Below are 22,004 nucleotides of genomic sequence, written 5' to 3' on the forward strand. Positions count from 1 at the left end.
CCCCCCCCCCCCCCCAGCTACTTTAACAAAGCCAAGAGGGAGACTGGCCTGCAAAAAGCGTAAGGTAACTTGCGTGCAACAGCGCTAATTAAACACTTTTCTGAAATAGGAACAGTCTACCCAGAATCACCAGCTCCGTGTAGGCAGTTCCCAAGAGATCCGCCCCAGCCATCCTTTTAAAAATGGCACTTCTCTTCTTCAATTTCAATTGCTTTTAGTCAGATTCTGGGAGATGCTCCCAAATTTGCTCATTTGAATTCTGCAAGGAGCGGGTTCCCACTTGCAAATTATTCCAGTGTAGTAAATACCAAACACCTGGACCAACTCGCAAAGGTCAAAATTTTTCACAGAACATTTTCTACTTTTATTGTTAAACTCTACACTGGAAAAACAAGATGTTAACATGGTTCTGTATACCACACATCACGAATACATGGCTTTGGTAGAAAAGACTTCATTTCTGATGGAAGATACGGTCTATACTAGTCTATCAGTACTGAAAATATAATCAATCTCCCTTTTTATTTTGAAGTGACAAAATAACAATTACTGGGGGTCAAATGTTCTCTTTAGAAAAAAGAGTCTAAGCAAAAAAAAAAAAAAATCAGGAAAAATATTTTAAGAGAGCACGGTACCCCTGAAACACATAAGATTGCAAAGGTCTGTGGGTGACAATGTTTTCCACTGTTTCTTTCCTACTGTGGCATCTCTTTCACGTTCGACAAAGTTTTCAGCTCCAATACTACAAACCGCAGCCAACCGGACTACATCCAGTCCATCAGCGCACGGTATCTCCGAATATCCCATCACCGCTCTGAACGCTTTGAGGTATACTTCAGTGGTTTCATTAGCATAACTTAGGTGCTACATAAATACATAATCACTATTTTACTTCCCTCAAGGAAAACAGTCCTCCTACCTCCGTTTCATAGCATGTAAACCCTGCATAATTAACAAGGTGAATTTTATTACAATATAAAAATCGAGCCATTATTATTATTATATAAATCGTATAATGTATTATTATTTAAATATTGAAACACTGACATTGTAATTCATAATTGGGTTATTTCTTAGCAGAAAAAACATAGCGCCAATATACAGTACTAGAAAGTGTAGAAGCAGGGTTTAATTTCAAGCCATTTGATTGACTTGGCAAGAATTTTATGTTAAAATAGAAATTAATTTCAGTTAATCATAAATGAAGCACATTGTATAATTAGAATACAGTAAAAACAATTGAACAAAATCAGATTTGCCTTTAAAAAAGGCAATCAAACTTTACTGTGCCCTGTCCACAGATTCTATTGGTTTTGATGTCACAAATATGCTCACACTTATGCTCTTACCATCTAGATCACTCTCAAACGTTTCTGCTGATACCCAGTCGGTAGCTGGTCCAGTACCATTAACAGTCAAGGCAGCTACTCGGAAGCTGTATTCTGTACCTCGTTCAAGACCTAAGAGACAAAGATTACCCGAGATATCAACACAGGAATTCCAGCTGTGAGCACGGGAATCACAGTTCCTAATTAAAATACAGGTATAACCTGACGGTAAAAAGCCTTTCACCCCACCACTACCACTCGAGCACAGCACGAGGTCGGGAACGGAAACAGCACTGCCCACAGCGCAGCTCCGGTAAGGAAGCTGACACCAATTAGGGTGGAACAGCTAAACCGTGACCGGAGACACCCAGGGCTGCGACACTGCAGACTGTCCCTGTGGGCCGCTGGAAGACTCTGTGAGGTACTGTTTGCAGCCAGCTTTAATTTCTGGCTATTAATCAGTTCTCAGTACAGAACCACCCACATCCATAACTAAACCTAGGTGTAGAGTATAGACAGCAAGTGGCCAAACTGTGCAAACTGTTTACTGTATGTAAGAGTAATCAATAATCAAAGCAGTATGAAAATGCACTCAAAGTCTGATATATGGAACTTCTTAAACAGGCTTTGTTGCTGGCAAAAATATACTCTAGCTACACGGACACATCAACTCCTGCTCTGTGAGAAACTGAAACTTACTGAGTCACAGCTGGAGTTTCTGAGAACAAATCAAATCATCTTGTTAAAAAGTGCATATTCATTTTCTAGAGAGGCACAATTTCTCTTTTGACCAACTGGTCATTTACAGAGATTTTAAAAAAATGAACCAAAGGTACTCTTGCTCTCGTTCTCATGTACTGTTTATTTCTGCTAAACAAAATTCTAGTTCTGGTAACAATATATAATTTATACTAAGTAATGTACTAGACTGGATTTTTTAAGTGGACAAAATAAAGAGAGGATATATTACATTCATGCCAGAAAGAAGGGAAAAGGTTGATGTCAGTGAAACTAGGTGGGATGATTCGCACAGATGCCTGAGGTAAGAAGTTCATGGGACTCTCAGCTGGGCTTGTTGGTGAGCATTGCAAGGCAGAGCACACCTACATTATATCCACATGCAAACTGGTGAGTCGGCCACACACCCAGCCAGACTGCATTTCTTCGGCATCCTTCTCCATACGTTTATTTCTGGCATTTGGACAGACACAGTGAGCTCAGGACCATCTTCTCCATGCAACCCCTGTGCCTTTTATAAAGGTTTTAAAAGGACTCGTCCAGTTCACTTAGCAAATCAATGGCAAAATTAGGGCTAGAAAACAGGTCACTAGATTTTGGTTACCACTAGCCAGCCCACGCTGCCTCATCACCTACAAGCACTCATTTTAAGTGTTTTCATTTTTTCTTCCAAGGCAAGAAGCCTACATCAACGTGTGTCTGAGCCTCAGCCCACTAAAAGCACCTGAAAACCCCCTTCTGATAACAAATGCTTGCAAATAACAGCTCACCTTCAATTAGCTGAAAGAGCTGGGTCCCCCCAATGCTCTCTGTTACATCGCTCTTGCGGGACACTTTACGGTAGCGAATTTTGTAGCCAGTGATTTGTCCACTGTGTGTCCCTGGAGGAGGAGGCTGCCAGTGTAGCATGATGCTCTGTGGAAGGCAGAAGGTCATTACAAAGTCATCGCCTCCCATGCAGCCAGAGAAACCACTCTAGTGCTAATACTTCATGAAACACAAGATAAAACACATGCATACAGAAAATACTGCATTTTCATACAGTAAAACATAGGCTATCTGTAAAAAATAAACCACCTATGATTCACCAGCAGCCCAGGTCATACACGTGCCTGTAGAAATTCACCTCAAAGCGCTTCAATCCTATTAGAGCTTCTGATTCCAATTTCACAAATGGCCCCTTGGATTTCCCTTTCATTTTCTTCGGCTTATCTTAAGATACGGTTTACTTGAGGATCTATCTTTAAGAACTGGTATTTTCTCTAAAGGGTACAAGTTATCTGAACTGTAGTTTATGTGCAGGAAGTTATTTATTTTTAATCGTACAGGCAGTAGAAAAAGGTTTTTGGAAAAGAGTTTAGAAAAGGCTTTTTAAAAAAAATCTCCAATCATAATCACTAAAGTCGTCGTGACTAAGTATATAATTTTCTCTTCTAAAGCACGCAGGACGCTATAAACGTGCGTGTGTATGCACACACACTGTAAACAATAGTTAATCAACAGGAACACATTCAAGCCCTAGTGCTTCAGGCTTTTGTGCCTGATTAAACCTCTCTCATAATTAGCCTCCGTGCTTTGGTATATTGCCACCGTCTTCCCTGCATTCCGTTACGTACAATCCACAACTGGATTGGAGTTTCTTCAAGCCCCACGTTCAGATATTCTCCTGTTGGGCAACTCATACACAAATAGCTGAAAAGCAGCATGGTAGAAAAGAAACCCAAAGCAGCTCTAAATTTTGGTTGCTCTGAGACCCACCAACCTTTTGTTTACCCACTACCAACAGGAAATTCTCCACATCTTACCTTGGAATTCCGTACCTCCAGCGTTAGATTCTGCGGTGGAGCACTGGGGACTAGAAACATTCAACGAATTACAACTCCAAAATTTCCATATACTGTATTTCCATACACAACTCCTCTCTGCTATCATTCATTATGAAAGTACAAACCATTCTGGTTAGAGACACTATATAAAGTAACTACAAAACTCTACCAGAGGTACTTTATGACATACAATGACTGGCTTAGGAGGTTTACGTGTTTTCAATGCAAAGAACGAACTCACTTTTTATTCAGGTCTTTACTTATCACAGGTATCTAAATAAAAAATATTTAAAGTACCTCCCATAAACTCTAAGAAAAGAGATCGTGTTCAGTGCTTTTCAGAATCAAACCTTTAATTTACATGCTGGATTCTCGGAACCCACATTTAAAATTCTAGCCGTGGTTTTTGCTATCATGATTTTCTGCAACAGGAAAGCCTCAGAGTCAACACGTCCCTGTGCTACTGAAGAGGTGAAATGCATCACAAAGACAGTTTCCATTCTTTGTTAGTTCTTTACTAGCTGTAGCAACTTGCCGGTCATGACAGTGAAAGTCCATGAGACAAAAAGGCAACGTAAGAGAGAACCTGAGACCAAGGAAATCCTTGTCGCAGCAGCACTTCAGACTCACAAACGTTATCTCAAAGGCGCAGATAAGGGTTCCCTGGCAAGCAAGGTGAGGCTCCAGCAAAGCACAAGGACAGGGAAGTAGCACAACAGGGCTAAAGATTGTTCCGGCCTCAATAATGTATTTTCCAAATAACTCACACCAGCCACAACAATACCCAAGAAAACACTCCTGAGTGCCTGAAGTGAAAGTAGCCCTGCGGTAAGTGAAAGGTACACTGGGGTGTGCTTAAACAAATACCCCTCTCCCACTATTCCACACAGAAATGGAGACGAGGATTTGTTTTCCCTTTTCTCTTGCCAACTGAACTGAGACTGAAATCACCAGACCTAGGGATTAAGTGCTGCGTCCTTCAAAAAGCAAGAACACAGCTTAAGAGGAGGAAATGAAATAAAGCTAAGCTTTTTTTTTTTTGCCATTTGTTTGTTTTACGCAGTTGGTGCCTACTTTCAGAACAACCTAAAAATAAGTCATGGGTTTCACAAGGGGTGATTAATAATTAATGCATATATTGCAAACTTGGCGAGAGAAAGACAATCAGTAGGACACAGGAAAGGATACATGCATGTAATTATATTCATACACACGTATCTCACCGTGCGCACAGTTCGTTTTATATCAAAGTAAGCTTAGACTCGGACCAGATTAAGAACTTAACCAGGCCAACAAATAAAAAGGATTTCCTACGGGCTGATATTCCGAAAGGCATAGCCTAGTTTGGCACGGTGTACAGAAACCACCCAGGCAGGAGGACGACGACACGCCGATGGTTCAGAGAGACTGCAAGGACGAGTTGGTAAGGGAAACGCCCTCTATCAGGCTGTGATGCAGAGATGACATTTCCAGTTGTGATACACGATTGCTTCCTATACATCAGGAAGACCATGAGAAGAGAAGCAATCTTTACGAGCAGCACGTCAACCTTGGTTCAAATTGTAATACCTGAAGAGCTATCCTGCAGCAAACCACCGTAACATACTTCCTTTAGGAGCAAACACCTACATAACGATGCGGAAGCTTGTTAAACAGAATGAAATCCCTGCAGGAAACATGGAGATTGCTTACAGACACCACAGCAAGAAAACACAAGAAGAAAACGTGCATCTTTCATCCGGAAAGATCTGAGAGATTGAAGGGGAGAACAGCACGGTTAAGCAGCAGGGTTGTAAGATTCTAAGCAGCAAGATGACATCCTTCAGAAAGCTGTAGAAAATAAATTTCAATAGGTTAAATGTTCAAACGTTAAGTTGGGCCAGAAAGAACTTCAGGAAAACTTGAAAATGACATTACAACTAATTAATAAATTCTTCTTCAGAGAAAGAAGGGACTGGAAGCCCTTTAGAGAAATTGTAGAGTTAGCAGATGGTCAGGCTACGGCAGAAAGAGAAAAAGATAAGGCCACACAACCAACTTCTTTGCATTTGTACCGAGCGGAAAGCAGAGGAGAGGTTTCCATGACACCCTGTACAAGGGACTTACAGGGTCTCTCAAACTGAAACAATATAAGGGATTATTGTCAGACACAAGGAACAGGAGCGTGTTGCCAGGGTTGGATGCTATTCATCCAGGATTTCTCAAGGACCTTGGGAAGGAAACGGTTGCATGACTTATAGCAGGCTGTAACCTCGCACAAGTTACCTCGATACTGGGAGACAGGAATTTGATGCCAGTGTTTAAAAGGGGTTCTGTTGGAGAAACTACTGGAAATGTCAAGTAATAAGTCAGAAACCTGTATTAGGCAAATAAACTGAAGCTATAATAAAGCATGAAATTCATAGATACATGGAGGAATAATCTGTTCTTCATTTTTTAAAGGGAAATGCCGCATCACAAACCTGCTGGAGAGCTCTTAAGAAACGAAGCAATGAGGTGAAGCCCTTGCCTGAGTAAACAACTGGTTAAAAGAAAGGAAAGCGAAAGAAGGAACGTGCCTGTTGGGAGATGACCTGTGCAGCTCCACCATGGTACATGCCGAGACCCCTGTTGCTCAACACATTCGTAAGGGATGAAAGGGGGATGAGCAGCAAGGTGACAAATGTTGGTACAGACAAGATCTGGTGGTAAAGAACTGCAGAAAGACCTCGGGACTTTTTGTGCCTGGATGTTAAAGTGACAGATGAAATTCATGATAGATAAAGTTACACACATGGGAAAAATGATCCTGCCTCTATATGCAAAATGATGGCTCTAAGCAGACCAATTCCACCAAGATCGGTCTACCCCAGAAGTGTCACCACAGTGCTCAGAATGAGCCAAAGAAGTCAGTCAAATGCTAGATATTACACACTTGCACCCGTGATACGATTTTGGTCCCCTCTAGCTGCATTTTTAAAAGCACGCAGGAGAAGAGAAACCTGGGAAAAAGGTCAGAAAAGGGCACTGAAGGGTGAAACAGCTTCCACAAAAGAAATGGCTAACCATCTCTGTGACTTCTGAGTCTGGAAAAGAGGTGAATGAGGGAGAATACAGCAAAGGTCTATAAAATGAGGAGTGGGACAGAGAGGGCTGGTGGACACTCATTAGTCACTCTTTCAGGCAGTGCAGCTATAAGCAACAAACGATGCTAACATACAGCAGGTCCAAACCAGACAACCCAGGGTGATTTTTCACAGAAAATGTGTTTGTAGAATCTTTGTCCACTTGATGTTGTGGACGATAAAAGCTGACGTGGGTTAAAGAGGATGCTGACAGGGTTTCATGGAAGAGAAACTGCATTAGTAAATACACAGAAACCACTGCAGACTCAAGAAGTCTCAGAGAAACAAGCTTTTGGACACAGAGAGTATTTGGCACAATACTCCTCTCCGCTCGTCTCTTCTGCTTTTGGTCACTCCTGGAGAGAGGATTCCAGGCGAGGCTCACTGTTGGTCTGACTGTTCTTATCTATAAACAAACTCCTCTATAAAAAAATAAAAGTTAACGTTAACTCTGATCATTCTGCAATTGTTTCATATATCTATATTTGCTCACATGATCTCTTTATTTGCTGTATAGAAAATACTGTTACCACTTCCTACTTTCGTTATTATATGCAACTGATTTCATAGTATCCGTGCTGGAGTCCAAACAAAGGCAGGCAACGTTTTCCCATATGACCACAATTAAAATAAAAACACTCCAAAAGCGAAAAGTCTGCTCATATGTAAAAATATTACAGAAGCTAAAAAAATAATTTGGAATTGTTGCCTTCGATATAATTGTGTTTCTGTCCACTCGTAATACTTTGTAGACTCAATAACCCATGAAATAAAACTACTGATGTTGAAATGAAGGACACTGTTGTTTCGTAATCAGAATCAGGTATAGTAATTTTCCTTCACCTAATTTGGAAAGCCTCCGGGGGGACTTTCAGCAGCATGGCCATACGCGACAACTACATTATTAATAAAATAGGGCAACAACGAACAAAAACCATGTAAGTCTTTCTGGTTAAAAATTCACTTAAAGGAAATTACCACATAATTCCTGCCAAAAAAAAAAAAAAAAAAAAAAAAGGAATAAAGCAGCTTACCATCTGAGAGCGTTCGTACAACAACATCTTGGGTTGAGACTCCAGGACCGTGTTTATTGTAAGCTACCACTCGGAAACTATACTCTGTGTATTTCTTTAATCCGTTAATGGTGTAGGAGAGTCCTCCTACATCAACATCCTGTTCATAAACAAACATACATGCAAGTCAAGGTCAGAATCAGGTCTGCAACCATGACAAAGGTCTTAGACTTTCAGTACAGTAACAAAGTCAAAGGCGGGAACGACACCTTTCTGTAGCACCTGCAGATCAAACCCACGGTTTATATACAGCCAGGACTTGTAAAGATGCTAACAGTGAGCTTGCAAGAGACAATTCTACCTATCCGATTTAAATCATAACATGGACACTGGTTCTGTGTGGATCTGACAAACTTGCCTATTAGTAAAAATTATTACTGTATTTTGAATAGTGGGATGCAGAAGTAGAAAAGGTAATTTTATCTGAGGAATACAACATTCCTATTTAAAAACTTCTCTCAAAAATTATTGTAAATGCTACAAAAATATTCTTCCCTTAGCTTTTTTTAAAGCTGGAGTCATATTCATATACAATCGGATCGGAAATTAAATGACTGGGATTAATCCTCCCAAACTCGTGGCTGTTCTCAGGTGGCAACCTGTACTTGCACAGGACATACTGGATTCTTCCAGCAGAATCATAAGAAAATTTACTCAATTAGACACTCACCACTATCAAAATATCAATCACTGGATCAAAGAACTCAAGAAGCGAGAACAGTTCAGATTAAAGATGATGCTAAAATCCGTAGTTAGCCTACTTTACTAAAATGAAACCGGCCAACCCATAAAAACTACACAAGCACCCTTTACACTATCCCAACCAGAACTGTTAAATGATGACACAGCTATTACTTGAGTTTTCCTCTTGTGACCTGATGGACATCCCCAAATGCTTCTTGAGGCTGATGAATACCTAAATGAGCCACCACATAAAATATTGCTTTAATTCCAAGACACGTACATTTCCTGCTGGATTTGTCATTTTAAGTATTTCTGTATTTCAGGCACAAGGATTCAGTCTATCAGAAAAATGAACGCTTCACAAGGTGTTTCTAGAAATTTAAGGTAAAAACATCATCAAAGAAAAAAGGCTGTCAGCGGCGTCGTATCTCACGCAGGAAGAGCCAGGCTCTGTACCTGTTCAGTGTCCTGTCCCTTCTCCATGTAATAGAGCTTGTAGTTCTGGATTTCTCCATTGCCAGACAACGGCGTTTCCCAGGTGACGCTAACGGAGGTGGGTGAGCTGGCGTACGCTCGGATATTGGGTGCTGGACCAGGAAGCTGAACTGAAACGTAAGCATGAAACTCCGCTAGTCACCAAGCCTAACCATCAGCATTTTCAGTAGCTCGTTATTTTAGCGCCAACTGCACTATTAATCGACTCCAGTTAAAAGGTGAGTATTTCTTCACAATTCAGCATTTCACATGGATTCACTGGGGGGTGTAAAGGTGGGACCACATTTCTGAAGGAGATCCTGCTCCCTGGGTCAGACACCTTTTGTCCCGAACGATCCTAACAAATCACACACTTCGCATTTTCTTAAAGTTTTCTTTTTTTTTTTTTTTTCTCTTTCAGTTAATGACAATTTTAAAGTATTTCTTTTATAACAGAAACTTTAGAGAATTTAACAAGGAATGTCTTATCAGTTCTTCTTCAGGGTGAGAATAAATCATATAAGCATACCGACATCCTAATTTGGAAAACCATTTTGAAACTAGGGTCTGCAAGTACGACTTTTAAGAGTATCAGCTTACTCTGGGAAAGGTCATGGATGGGGAAAATGAAACAAAAAAAATCAACACCAAAGTCAAGAAGGCTCGAAATATTTACAGCTTACCCTCAGGCTGAGTTGCCACCTTCAGCGGTACTGAGCTCTCTCCGGGGCCATGCTTGTTCTGAGCCACAACTCGAAAGACATAAACTGTTTCTGGCATCAGGTTTTGGATCGTCACTTGCGTCTCTCCAGGACGACTTGTATTTTCAACGCGTTCCCTTTAGGAAACAAAAGGTTTGGGCACAGAAACAATCATTGATTAGTAAGAGGGTTTTTGAGGGGTAAATAAAGGAATCGTTGCTACCAAGATGTATCCCGTTTGAATATATCTAACGTGTTAATGATGTGGTTATTTATACCGCGCTGACTACACAATAAAACAACAATATGCCAAAATTGCTGGTGACAAACAGCCTCTAATTTTGTAACTTCCCTTTGAAAAAACAATATGCCCTGAAGTAAAAGAATAAATTATACTCAACATCAGAAAATTCTAAGTAGTTTCTTTGTTATTCTCGTAACAGCATGCAATAATTCATAGCGACAGTTTATCCTACTACTCTGAAGCCAGAAGAAAAAATATTTAAGCAGCATACACAGAGTCTGGCGAGATTTAAGGCATTTTTGTTAATATTGTGGGGCTGCTTTTTGTGTATTTATCAAAAAAGCTCTTTTAATATATTCTTCTACCTCCAAACTTTACTTAGTTCCTCCCTAATATTTAGATTTTTAAAAAACATCCAGGGGCTCTGACTGGCATACGCCCAGCCAGCCAGCTGTGGCATTTATGCTATCCACAAGTAGGGGAGTCAACAAAAGGCAGCGTCTGCCCGTGTCTCCGCGGCTCTCATTCAGTCTGACGCGCGGGCAGAACCCATCCTTCAGCAACGGTTGACACTCGTATCGTGCGCTGGGGATCGGGCACGTGAGAGGGGCTTCTCTCAGACCGGCGGGAAGATGCTCACCTCCGGCCATGCCGAGGAGACAGCGCCGGGCTACTGGACCCCCCCCGTTTGTCTGCCAGAGCCCAAAGGAGGAGTGCGCTGTGTGGGAGCGAGCATTTATGTTCGGCTCAGCAAAAAGGCCGACATTTTGCGAGCTGAAAGCCGTAATCCAGCTGGGAGAATACACTCCGTGTGCCGAGGCAACTGGAAGGATTATTGCCCTGCGTGTGGCGAACCTCCATCGCACCTCCCAGTCGGGGGGAACCTGCTGCTTCCCCCTGTGGAAGCACGGTCTCGCGCTGAGCATAGTTCAGGAAACTCCGTCGGTTCTTATCAAGCTCAGGATTGAGGGGAAGATTAAAAGATTAATCATCAACTAACTACAGCCTTTATTTCCAACGCATTGCTGTCGTCACGTGAACTTTCACAGAGCTACGTTTGGGTAACGACATCTACATGCCGTCCTTCCTTAACGACAAGAAGCTACGGGCCTCCTCCCTGTCAATACAAATAAAAGCAGCACTACAAAAGAAGAAATAAAAAACTTCCCCACTGAGAAAACACAGGGAAAATGTGGCTGCTTTGAATACGGTTCTTTCCCTTTTGTCTGCTAGACTTTGTTTAGCTCTACAGTAGAGGGCAGACGATTCTCATCCTGATGATTAGCTGCTATTAAATCATTTTTAATGCAGAAGCCTAGGCAAAATTATTCCAGTCTCCCCTTTCCTACCTTCCAGCCATTCTGCTTTGGTTTCTATCACAGAAATATGATGCCAAAATCCCCATTTTTTGTTTCTTTCTTTTTAAATCAACTGGTATGGTTGATTTAGCATAACTTGGCTGAAAACGTTTGGAAATCCCTGTTGATTTCTGCACTATTACACTGTATCCATACAGAGGGAAACAATACCCCTACTGTAACTAACGATCTCTTTAAACACATCTTCTAGAATATTCTCCTTCGTGAAAGTTGAGCTAAGATGGCATTGCGTAAGCAGCTTATTTTATTTCAGGGTTTTTTTTTTTTCCATTTCCATCGTTAAATGAACAGCATCATTATAGCATATTTGAATTAAACATGTTTACAAAAGATTTTTCTTCTTTTAATGTTTATAAAGTGTTTCCTGCAAGAAAGAAGCTGACAGAGCAGCGAGACGCACACTGAAGAAATACCATACCCACTGCAGAACGAAACTGGGGAGGCAGGGAAAAAGATAAATATTTTCCCTCACTAACTTTTCCAGTTATAGCTAGGGCAAAACGTTTGCTGGAAAACGCGTTTTCAAACGGGGTAGTTTCCTTTAAGATGCGTCTTAGATACAATGATGGCATTTGAAAACCCAGAGTAAGTGCCACCTGATTCACAGCTGTGGAACAACATTCGTCTCCCATTGACATGCAAACTATATTGCATTTTCTGCCTCAAGTGTAAATGCACTCACTGATTTTTCCTAGGGGGAAAAAAAAAATAATCGGCAATCCAAGGTTATTATTTAAAATTACAAACAAATATCAAGTTATTTTAATGGAAAGACAACATTTATCAAAAAATAGAGAGACACGTCAAAGCATTGCAATTGTCAGTAACAACTAGGAACTGTGCCTTCCCTCACAACAGTACATTAAAAATATGTGGAGATTATTCTAATTAAGTGCTACATGAATCTCTCATTTCTTCGGGAGCCTTGAGCACCTTTTACGAGCTCCGGTGTGTTTAGGTAGGCATAATGGGTAACAAAACAGATGGTCTATATGAATAACTGTATTACCCTACAGAACATTATGACTGTTCTAACTCATTCCAGCTTAATCCCCAATTAGAGAGCTTTGTAAACTCGAGTTAAGGTTTAAAATAGCGATCAAGTACCTAAGGGAAAAAGCCTACAGTTCAAAACCAGAAACAACTGTTAATCTGGAAATGTAAAGTTTAAATTTAAACTTATAACAAAAAACAACCTTCAGGGAATTATTAAAAAGCGAGTATCGCCTGCGCCAGCCATGTCAGCCTGGCAGTGAGCTCTGAGAGACATTTTGACAGTGTGATCACACACAATTAAACTCCATTTTCCGTGTTTGAAGCACACTACGTTGAACCATGGGTTTAATATTATTTGACTATCTCACACGTGTGATTTACCATCTTGTACCAGCAACGTGCTAGCTATTCCTTTTATTTTTGTCCAAACCTTGAAAGTTTGGAGTTCTTCTGCCTGAGTGTTTGAAGTTTCACAGAATTAAACCTCCCTTTGCCCCCCAACACATCTCAATTTTCATACCCTTTTCAGGGGAACTGTCTTCAGTTTGGAGTACCTAACGCAAGGGGGAAATAACCGTGTAATTATACGATCTATAAGGAAGACAGGAGTTTCTATCGGATCAGATTACTTCCATTCTTCTAGAGGTGTGACAATAAAGCCATCAGACACCCACTTCACTCGTACGTAACTGCCTCAATAAAAGCCGCCCTGACATCATCAAGCCAGTGTGAAGACATGCCACCAGCTGGTGACATTCTGTAGCCAGTGAAAAAGGAGAAACGAGCCGCCTTCACAGCTGATTTCCATGCTTTGAAATGCTCCCCTTCCAAGGATAGCTTCAGTTGCTCTGTTAAGAGAGTAACCTCCAAGTCCTAGCGATCTTTTTTCTCGCTCGCTCCTCCTCAGCAGCCACCACATACTATCAGAACCAGCTTTAATCATTCCAGAAGTGACAAAAGCATCAAAAGCACCACAACTTTGGCAGCATTCGCGTTTTTGCTCTAATTCCTTGTTTTCTGCTGCTTACAAATCTTCTGTAACATTCAGCTTCAGGGCCAACATTCTTCTGCAAGCAGACGCTGACTTTAAAAGGTGACATATGAAATTTCTCTGGGGGTGGGGGCAGAGGGCACCCCTTGGCACCTGAAGCTGCTGGGGGCATAAAGGGAAGGCACGGGGCACAGGAAGAGCCTTTCGCAGGAGTGCCCCACGATTGCGGGTGGGAAAATCGTGTTCCACTCATCTTGCAGTCCTCTAAGTAAGTTCAAAGGGCAAAGTTGAGGAACACCTTACCGTGTTTCTGTGCGTATCTCCTTTTGCTGAACAGATAAAAATAAAAGGACCGTAAATTGGCGGTGGTTGAGGCAGCCGATACCTCAGGAACCGCACACCTTGTACACTGCAGAGAGATTTAAGCGCTCCTACAATTCACAACATGAAGATGACTCTCTGCAGCCCTTTAAAGACGCTTTAGAGATGTCAGAATATCCAGCTAAGCCATTCCATGTTATATACGTTTTTTCATTTTTCACAAGCCCAATTTAAAAGGTAAATAAATCAAATACCTAGTCTGATCACTGCTCAGATACAAGCGAGGAAGAGACAACGCTTAGCTTACTAAAAGGTTCCAGTAATACACGCAATGAAAATGGTACACGTAGGCAAAATATAATAGCATGAGGAGATGGTACATAAGCACTTAAAACCGCAAAGATACATGATCATGTATAATTCAAGGACGATAAAGCGATCATTTAAGCAGTGTTTTATAACACTGAGAAAGAAAGGAGGGTTGTACATCCAAGCTTGGCTTCAAAATTTTCTGATTTCTGACTGCTTAGCTGTGCGTGACACGCTCATCTCTTTCTTTATTCAATAGCCAGCCAACGTTTCCACGAGGCCCAAGCAACTGGTCAAAAAGTACCACGTAACATCAAAATGGTAAACAGAACTTTTCTCTCTCTCTTTTTTTTTTTTTTTAATTTTATTGTTCTCATGCTCTAAATCCAGGTTCAGTGGCAGGATTTCACAGTATTTTCATACCAATCTGTGAAGTGTGCGATACCAACTGTCCTTACGAGGCATAACAAAAAAAAAACCTTCAAAAAAACGCAAAGAAGTGGTGAAGCTGAGAAACCAGTGAACACGTGCTACTGAACGGCTTTCAGAGCCTACTTTGAACCCTGACCCAGAAGGGCACTTAAGCAAACAAAGATCTCATTGAAGCCAATGAAACCACCTGCTTACCTATAAGCACCAGCTTCAGTACTTTGCTGCCTAAACTTTCTGGGGACTACATCAACCCCAGCCTGGAGGGCGGCTCTGCAAGAACCAGAAACAGCAGTTTCTGCTGGAATTTCCTCATCTATTCACCACCAATTACGAGATGCCTCTTCCCCTTTGTTCTGCACATGCTTTTGGCCCAAGAGGAATATTTTCCAGATTTCTATAGTCTTGTATGTAGTGAAAGGGGATGCATTTTGTTTCCTCAAAAGCAGCACAGGGAGAGGCATGGAGCCATCTCCAGCAAATTACTTTCCAAAAACCCAGCGGGTAGAGCAGTTACAACCAGAAACGTGAAGGAGGAGAGGCAAGAATGGCTGGCAAGATCCCACCTTTTTTCCTGTCTCGCTTAAAATATCTCCAAGAAGAATGAATATTACCAAAGTAAGGAAGTAGTAGAAAAACAACATTTGTGAGGCAAAGAAAATTTTACTAATCGCCTCAATTAAGCGTCATGAGCCTGGACGAGATGTCTATCCACAGAATTAAGAGAGTGGTAATTCACCATAAGCACCAGTGCATTTTATATTCGCTTCAAATGACTTTCCAAACTTTGAGTCTCACACTCTAGTCAGTACGTAGACAGATCATTTTCTCTTGAGTAATAAATCTGATAAGCGAGCTAATTTGCAATTAATTAAGCATGGCTCAAAATGATTGTTAGCTCCAACTTCTTCAAACATATCACAACAAACTGAAACTGTAATTGTGAGCAGTAGATCCCCTCAGGAAGAAAAAGGGGTAGATTGAACTAAACCATTGGGATAATAGGTCAAAAACTCACAAATGCTTCGTATTCACTAAATTTCCATTTACAGGGATTACTAGGAGAGAAGCAACATTTAACCAACACCTACCACACGTTTCTCTCTAGAATCAGACTACATTTACGGGGTTTAAAAGCCTGAAGTGACTGCTCGCCCTCAATAGCACATGGATTATCTGGAGGATGTTTCTGTGCTCGTGGTGGATGGCATTTATGGCAGCGTCAGCGTTCCTGAAGAGGTGTTACAGTCTATGCTTGCTCTTAGTTTCTAAGCAGTCTGCTAAAAGCAGGTAGCAACTGTTTGCAGTCAATCAAAAACATGCACAAGCATTGCCCATAAGAATACGTATATGCAGCAATGAAGCAAATAAATCCTCTCATCAGGGTGCAGGAGGGAAGGGAACGCAACCCCTCGGACTCTGCAGCCTGTAAGACTTTGAGCATTAAAGACTTAAGGTTTATGGCGCTTCTAAGCAAAGCCAGCGTGAAGAGTCATGAAAGAGCACGACCCATTTTACACATTGAGATCTTTACCTGTTTATACCTTCCTTGGTGTAGAAGATTGAATAGGTGAGGTTGTCTCCTTGAGGGTCTGACACAGGCGTCCGCCACGTCAGTCTGATGAAGCGAGTGGAGACGAGGGTGGCCACGACGTCCCGCGGGGCTGAAGGCAATGGTCCTGTTGTAGCTGGTGCTAGATGGTCATTAGTGGCACTGGTCAGTGAAGTGGGAGGTAATGTTGGGATGGCAACATCTTGTCATGTGCAAACATTGGGGAATATGAAGGGCAAACATCACCACGGTTTAAAAAAAGAAAACAGAAAAAAAACACAAAAGAAATAAACAAAACCACGATGGGAAACAAAAGAAAATGAACACACACAAAAAAGGCCATTAAACTGAAGGCTGACATGCAGGCAAAGGTAACTACTGAAAACTAATGGGAAATATTAAAGGACACGTCACTGTCGAGCAAGCAGACCAAATCTCCATTGTAATGGAAGTGGCAAGGGAAAGGGAAGGGTGAAAACTGAGGATAAAATATGACCTCGTAAGAGGACATACCAGCAGCAAGCAATACTTTCATTTCTTTGTAAACCACATGTAATAGCAAACATTTACCCATTAAAAAACCCGGCTTGTATTCTTTATTAAAAAATACATCCAGACCCAATTTTCTGCTATATTCCATTAACATGCATTTATACTGTTCTCAATCATAAAAAAACGACAGACAGAATACACAAGTTCATTTAAGAAGGGCAAACTCATCCAGGCTGTGCAATTAAAGACTGAAGTCAGTTCACACGGTAACTGCTCTCTGAGCTGGTTGGGTTCTACCACTGCCGGTGGCAAGATGTGGTGACAAACTTGGTATGGCAGTGGAAATAGAGACTTTTCCCTAACTTTCACCACGATCATTGTTTTCTTTCCATCAATGCTTTGCTCCCTGTGATATATATCACAGGGATATATATATATGATATATATCACATATATCACATGTGATATATATGTGATCACATGTATCACATCGTTTTACAAAGATACTAACACGCATAAACAACTCTTGCTTCATATTACACGAAGACTTAAACTTTTCGTGGTAAGTCATGTACGCCTTCCTCTATTACTACTTTAAAGCTAGGGTAAATCTCCCGGATTATTGCATTAAAAGGTTGGCAAGTTAACAGCACAAGCTGTAACGTTCAAATAGCTGTTCTCCAAATCCTATTAAAGCAATCCATCCAGTAAATCTAACAGTAATATTCTGAGCAGCTGGACCCCAATTACCACAGAGTATGACGGGAAGCACAATTAGTAACAAAACCCTAAAGCTCAGGCTACCCTGAATTTTTCTGGATTCATAACTATTTACCAAGCTTAAGCAACCCGATGACATTTTCCACATGGGAATCTATGCGGCCAAATACCCTTATTCACTTATTAATTATGGAAACTAACTAAAATGGCTCAGATTTTTCCCAGAAAGAGTTCAGGACTAGTACAGCTTTTGTTGAGAGCTGCAGCATCTCCACCTAACGTACCACCAGAACACGTGGACTTGTGTCTCAATAGGCAAGGAGAAAACGGCACACAAAACACCTGACTAGCCCAGAAAACGTTATCTGAACAACCAAACCCAGAGAGTACCTTCAGGCAGACACACGGAGAACGTCTCAGCTGCACTGAGAAGTCTGTCATCAGCAACAGCCTGATTTAAAATTCTAAAAAAAATTCAACCACCAAAGCATCATCTTACGCGTAGGCCTTGAATTTACAGAACTCCCGTCACTTCATTTCTATTTCTCAGGCAACTACTGACAATGGTGGAAGAACAAAATAATTGCTTTTATCAGGACTTGCACAATGTAATAAAAGTATGTGGGCAGGACTATGGAACACTTCATTGTTTCATAGGAAACACTACCGTCCACAATACCACAAAGACAAGGGTGTATTTCTTGGGACCAACAACCACCACAAATGAGGCCCAACTCCACGGGGACGCTGGCAATGTCCTCCCTCCCTTCCCGCGTGCCGGTACATCTGCTACCGCTCCATCGCATCTTCTACCCTTCCTGAAGCTCCCATTCTTGTTTCATCTCCTCTCTCAGATACTGCCCGTCCTGTCAACTGGGAAAGTTTCACTCCCCCAGCACGTACTGGTGTAAACACAATCACCAACTTGATTACATTTCCATTACATGTTTCTTCTGGCTTTCATACCGAAATCAGGACTTTTTATTTCAATACCTGTATCTCTACAGGACTCTGCAAGACTCCCAGAGCCAGGAACATACGTATCTTGGTATTGAAAATACAGATCATGGAAAGGCAAGTAACCAAGAGTATCTTCTTAATTATTCTTTCACACTGTAATAGCCACAGATCACAATTAAGTATTGTCCAGCACCCCCCTTCCGATCAATAGACTAGACCATTAATTTCACATTCATTGCAAAATCTAAACTATTTTTATGTTCCCATAATTAGGTTTCTTACAGAAACGTACCACGCTTTAGCTCTTCTTCTAGACTCAGACAGGGCCCCTGTGCTCCCAAGGCTAACCTTGTTATTGCAGACTACTCAGTACAGGATATTTCATTACACAGCTTCACCCCTTGTTCGATGGCACAGTACAATATACCAAGGAGCAACAGCAGCATCTCGGGGCAGAAAACGTTCTAGCTAAAGTTATCAGCACTTACAGTTACCGCTATAACCTTACTCCAACCTACAACGTCACCGTTTCTCAGAGCAGTGAGCACCAAAGTGTGTTGTGAACAACTTTTTGATGCCAGTGCTGGATGACCTGGCAGGAGAGATGCTCTCCTGGATTTGCTCTTCGTAAATAAGGAAAATTTGTTCAGAGATTTGATAGTCAATGGCAGCCTTCGCTGAAATGACCCTCAGATGGTAGAATTTAAGATCCTGAGGAAAGGGAGGACAGCATCTGGTGTAATCAAGACACTGAACTACAGGAGAAGAAACATGAGTATGGTCACAGGACATGTGCGATCCCATGGACGGCTGCCCTTACGGGCAATTGAGATCAGGAGAGCTCACTGATCTTCAGGGACAAACCGCTTACAACCCCAGAATGATCCATCTTCCTACATGCAAAAAGACAAATGGGCACGGCAAGAAGGCAGCTTGGCTGAACAGGGAGCTCCTGGCCAAGCTTAAGCACACACAGTGTAAAGGAAGCAAAGACGGAGACCAAAATGGCTAACCAAACAAAATACAGAAACACCACCCAGGCATGCAGAGGTGGAATTAGGAAAGCCAAATCTGGATTGGACGGGTGGATGGTGGGGCGTGTGGAGAGCTGGCTGGCCCAGCAGGCTCCCGGCGTCACGGTGAATGGGATGAAGACCAACCGGCAGCCCAGGTAATGAGTGGCATTACCCAAGGCTTGATGCTGGGACAGATAGGGTTTCATATCTCCATCAGACCTGGATGATGGAACAGAGAGCGTCCGTAGCAGGTTTGCAGGTTATACCAGATTGGGAGGAGCAGTAGATAATACTGGCAGAGAGGGACCCGCCAGACTGGAGACGTGGGCTGGTGGGAACCTGAGAGTTCAACACTGACACACGTGGAGCCCTGCGTGGGGGCCAGGGGATCTTCCCCACTATCACCTGTCTGCTCCTAAATGACAATCGGAGTGCCAGTTCAGTGTCACATTTATGGTCCCGGCTACACCAGCCAGGCTTCTCCCATGTTTAAATGTGAGCCCATGTTAATAGTTGCCTTGGACTGGAGACTTACTCACCGCACCTATCTTTACTCCTTCCACATCACGTTGCCACTGAGGAACAAGGTACGGTACTCTGCAAAAACCCCCTTGGTGCCCGCAGTTTTCAGCATCTTTCCCAGAGCGCCTGCTTGATTGACTTCCATTTCATTTCAAATTTCACTTTACATTTCAATTGAGTATTTTCCCCTTGCAGAGAGCTTTAATTTCCTACCCTTCTATTAACTAATTACATTAATAATATTATTTAAAACCATGAAACAGTTTGAGGAATAATCTGTAGGGAAGCTGTTATAAAAACAAACTTGTGTTTTACAGCTGCATCAGCCAAATGCCTTTTGAAGTAGCATCTTCTGAACCATTCTGCTGAACTCTTTGATTGATTGCTTCACACATTTATTTAAACTACTTAAGATGTGAAGCGCCTCCATTTTTTAAAAAGGAAGTTAAAGACATTTCATATCCAGCACAACAGGCAGTTGCAACTTCAGTACAGAAATTCCTTACAACCACCATTTCAGTTGTTCATTTTATCTCTAGGAAGACTGCAGGAGATGAATTTCTACTGTATGAGCTCACAAAGAACAAAACTCCAAAGAACGGTATCAGACCGCCATTCTCCAGTACAGCAGTCGTCTTTTCAGAGCTGGGATACTTATTCACACTTGGAATACAACCCACACGTCTTCCATCACCTTACATAGTACTTTGGTTACTGTTACGTGTCTTGGTAATATCGTCAGGTGATCTACTTCAAATTACGTTATTGGCGCAAAAGCTGCATCTTACCTATCTTCAAAAATCATTCTATTTAGTTAAAATGTAATACAAATATTTTTAAAATAATTAAATTGAAACAAAATGCTGAAATTTCTCTAAGGAAAAAATATTCCCGATAAATTTTTAAAATTCGTCTGCTTAACGTAAAACACATCCCACATACTCATGTATTTGTCTTCCTATATAATGAAATAGATCCATCTTTTACTTAAGTGATCTGCACACAGCACTTGAAGAACCTGCAGGCATCAAGATGAAGAGTCTGGGAGAGCTGCCAAGATTTCCCAGATTAACAGAAACCCAGTTTTATCCTCGCGCAAGACCCAAAACCAGAAATATTCCCTCTGACAGTATTATAGGTAGATGGGTCAAACACAACAAAAAACTAGTGGCGTCTGAAAAATAAGCTGTGAACCAAATAAAAGCACAAAGGACTTGTAAATCGTACAAGTAAGGTAAGCAACGAACAGGCAAGAAAACACCCACTGAAAGCTGCAATTAAATACCAGCTTGGTAGCAATTTGGTACCGTTGATTGCTGCGGAACGTATTTAGAAGACCAGGTTATTTCCTTTCCTTTTCTCCCCATTCTTCCTCAAAATGCCTTGAGTGCCATTACAAACCGATTTGTACACAGCCGTGTGAGCAGAATGCTCAGCAGTGCAGAGCTGCGTTAATGAGTAATTACACTAAAATTAGTTTTAATGCCAATAAGGGAGCAGCTTTATTACTTCAAGCTTTTAAGCATGGTGTAACAAGTAACATGCAAAACAAGTCTCTTCTTTCTAACATACATCTCATCACCTTTTACAAAGTAACTATACTCTGCAATATTCTTTGCAGGCCTATTCCTATACAGGTTCACGTTAACCTCATTTAAAAAACAAATATAAAATATGCATATTCAGCAAGTGACATGCTAAGAACATGGAAGAAGAATGACGTTCTTGCACGCCAGACACATATACAAGAGATTTATCTTTTCAACCACTGCTGATATATCAGTTTTTCTGAGCTTGTGTTTTCCTAAGGGATCAAGAAAAAGTCCTTGCTCAATTTGGCATCGCACAAAGGCTGTACAGTGGAGATATAGCACGTTGTCTTGAACAGCATTTGAAAGAAATCATTCAGCAAAACAGCTGAAATAAAATGGATCGCTCCTTAACCAGTGGCTCCACTGCAGTCAGGGGCTGAGAGGGGGAGACCGAGGTTAAATAAATGTTGCTAAGAGGATACATTAAAACCGTCGCAATACAATTTCAATTCTGGATCAATAGACAAGGAAAGTCACTTGATTTATCTGTCTGCATCTAACGAAGTTAAAAGCTAATGAAAATCAGTTAAAAACAAAGCAAAACGTTTCAAGC

General features: G+C 41.4%; 1 protein-coding gene across 1 annotated transcript in view; it reads right to left on the minus strand.

The window, feature by feature from the left end:
• NEO1 (neogenin 1) overlaps positions 1-22,004 on the minus strand; it is a 146,424-nt gene that overhangs the window by 34,783 nt on the left and 89,637 nt on the right. Inside the window, exons 7-13 of the mRNA XM_009319907.1 lie at positions 16,132-16,351; positions 9,911-10,065; positions 9,210-9,358; positions 8,031-8,169; positions 3,872-3,921; positions 2,837-2,981; positions 1,350-1,460 (exon numbers count right to left, since the gene is read on the minus strand). Coding sequence (XP_009318182.1) covers positions 1,350-1,460; positions 2,837-2,981; positions 3,872-3,921; positions 8,031-8,169; positions 9,210-9,358; positions 9,911-10,065; positions 16,132-16,351 — 969 coding nt within the window. The remainder of the gene's footprint in view (positions 1-1,349; positions 1,461-2,836; positions 2,982-3,871; positions 3,922-8,030; positions 8,170-9,209; positions 9,359-9,910; positions 10,066-16,131; positions 16,352-22,004) is intronic.

This window comes from Pygoscelis adeliae, unplaced genomic scaffold, assembly GCF_000699105.1.
Source record: "Pygoscelis adeliae isolate BGI_AS28 unplaced genomic scaffold, ASM69910v1 Scaffold303, whole genome shotgun sequence".
In the NCBI taxonomy this organism is placed as follows: domain Eukaryota; kingdom Metazoa; phylum Chordata; class Aves; order Sphenisciformes; family Spheniscidae; genus Pygoscelis; species Pygoscelis adeliae.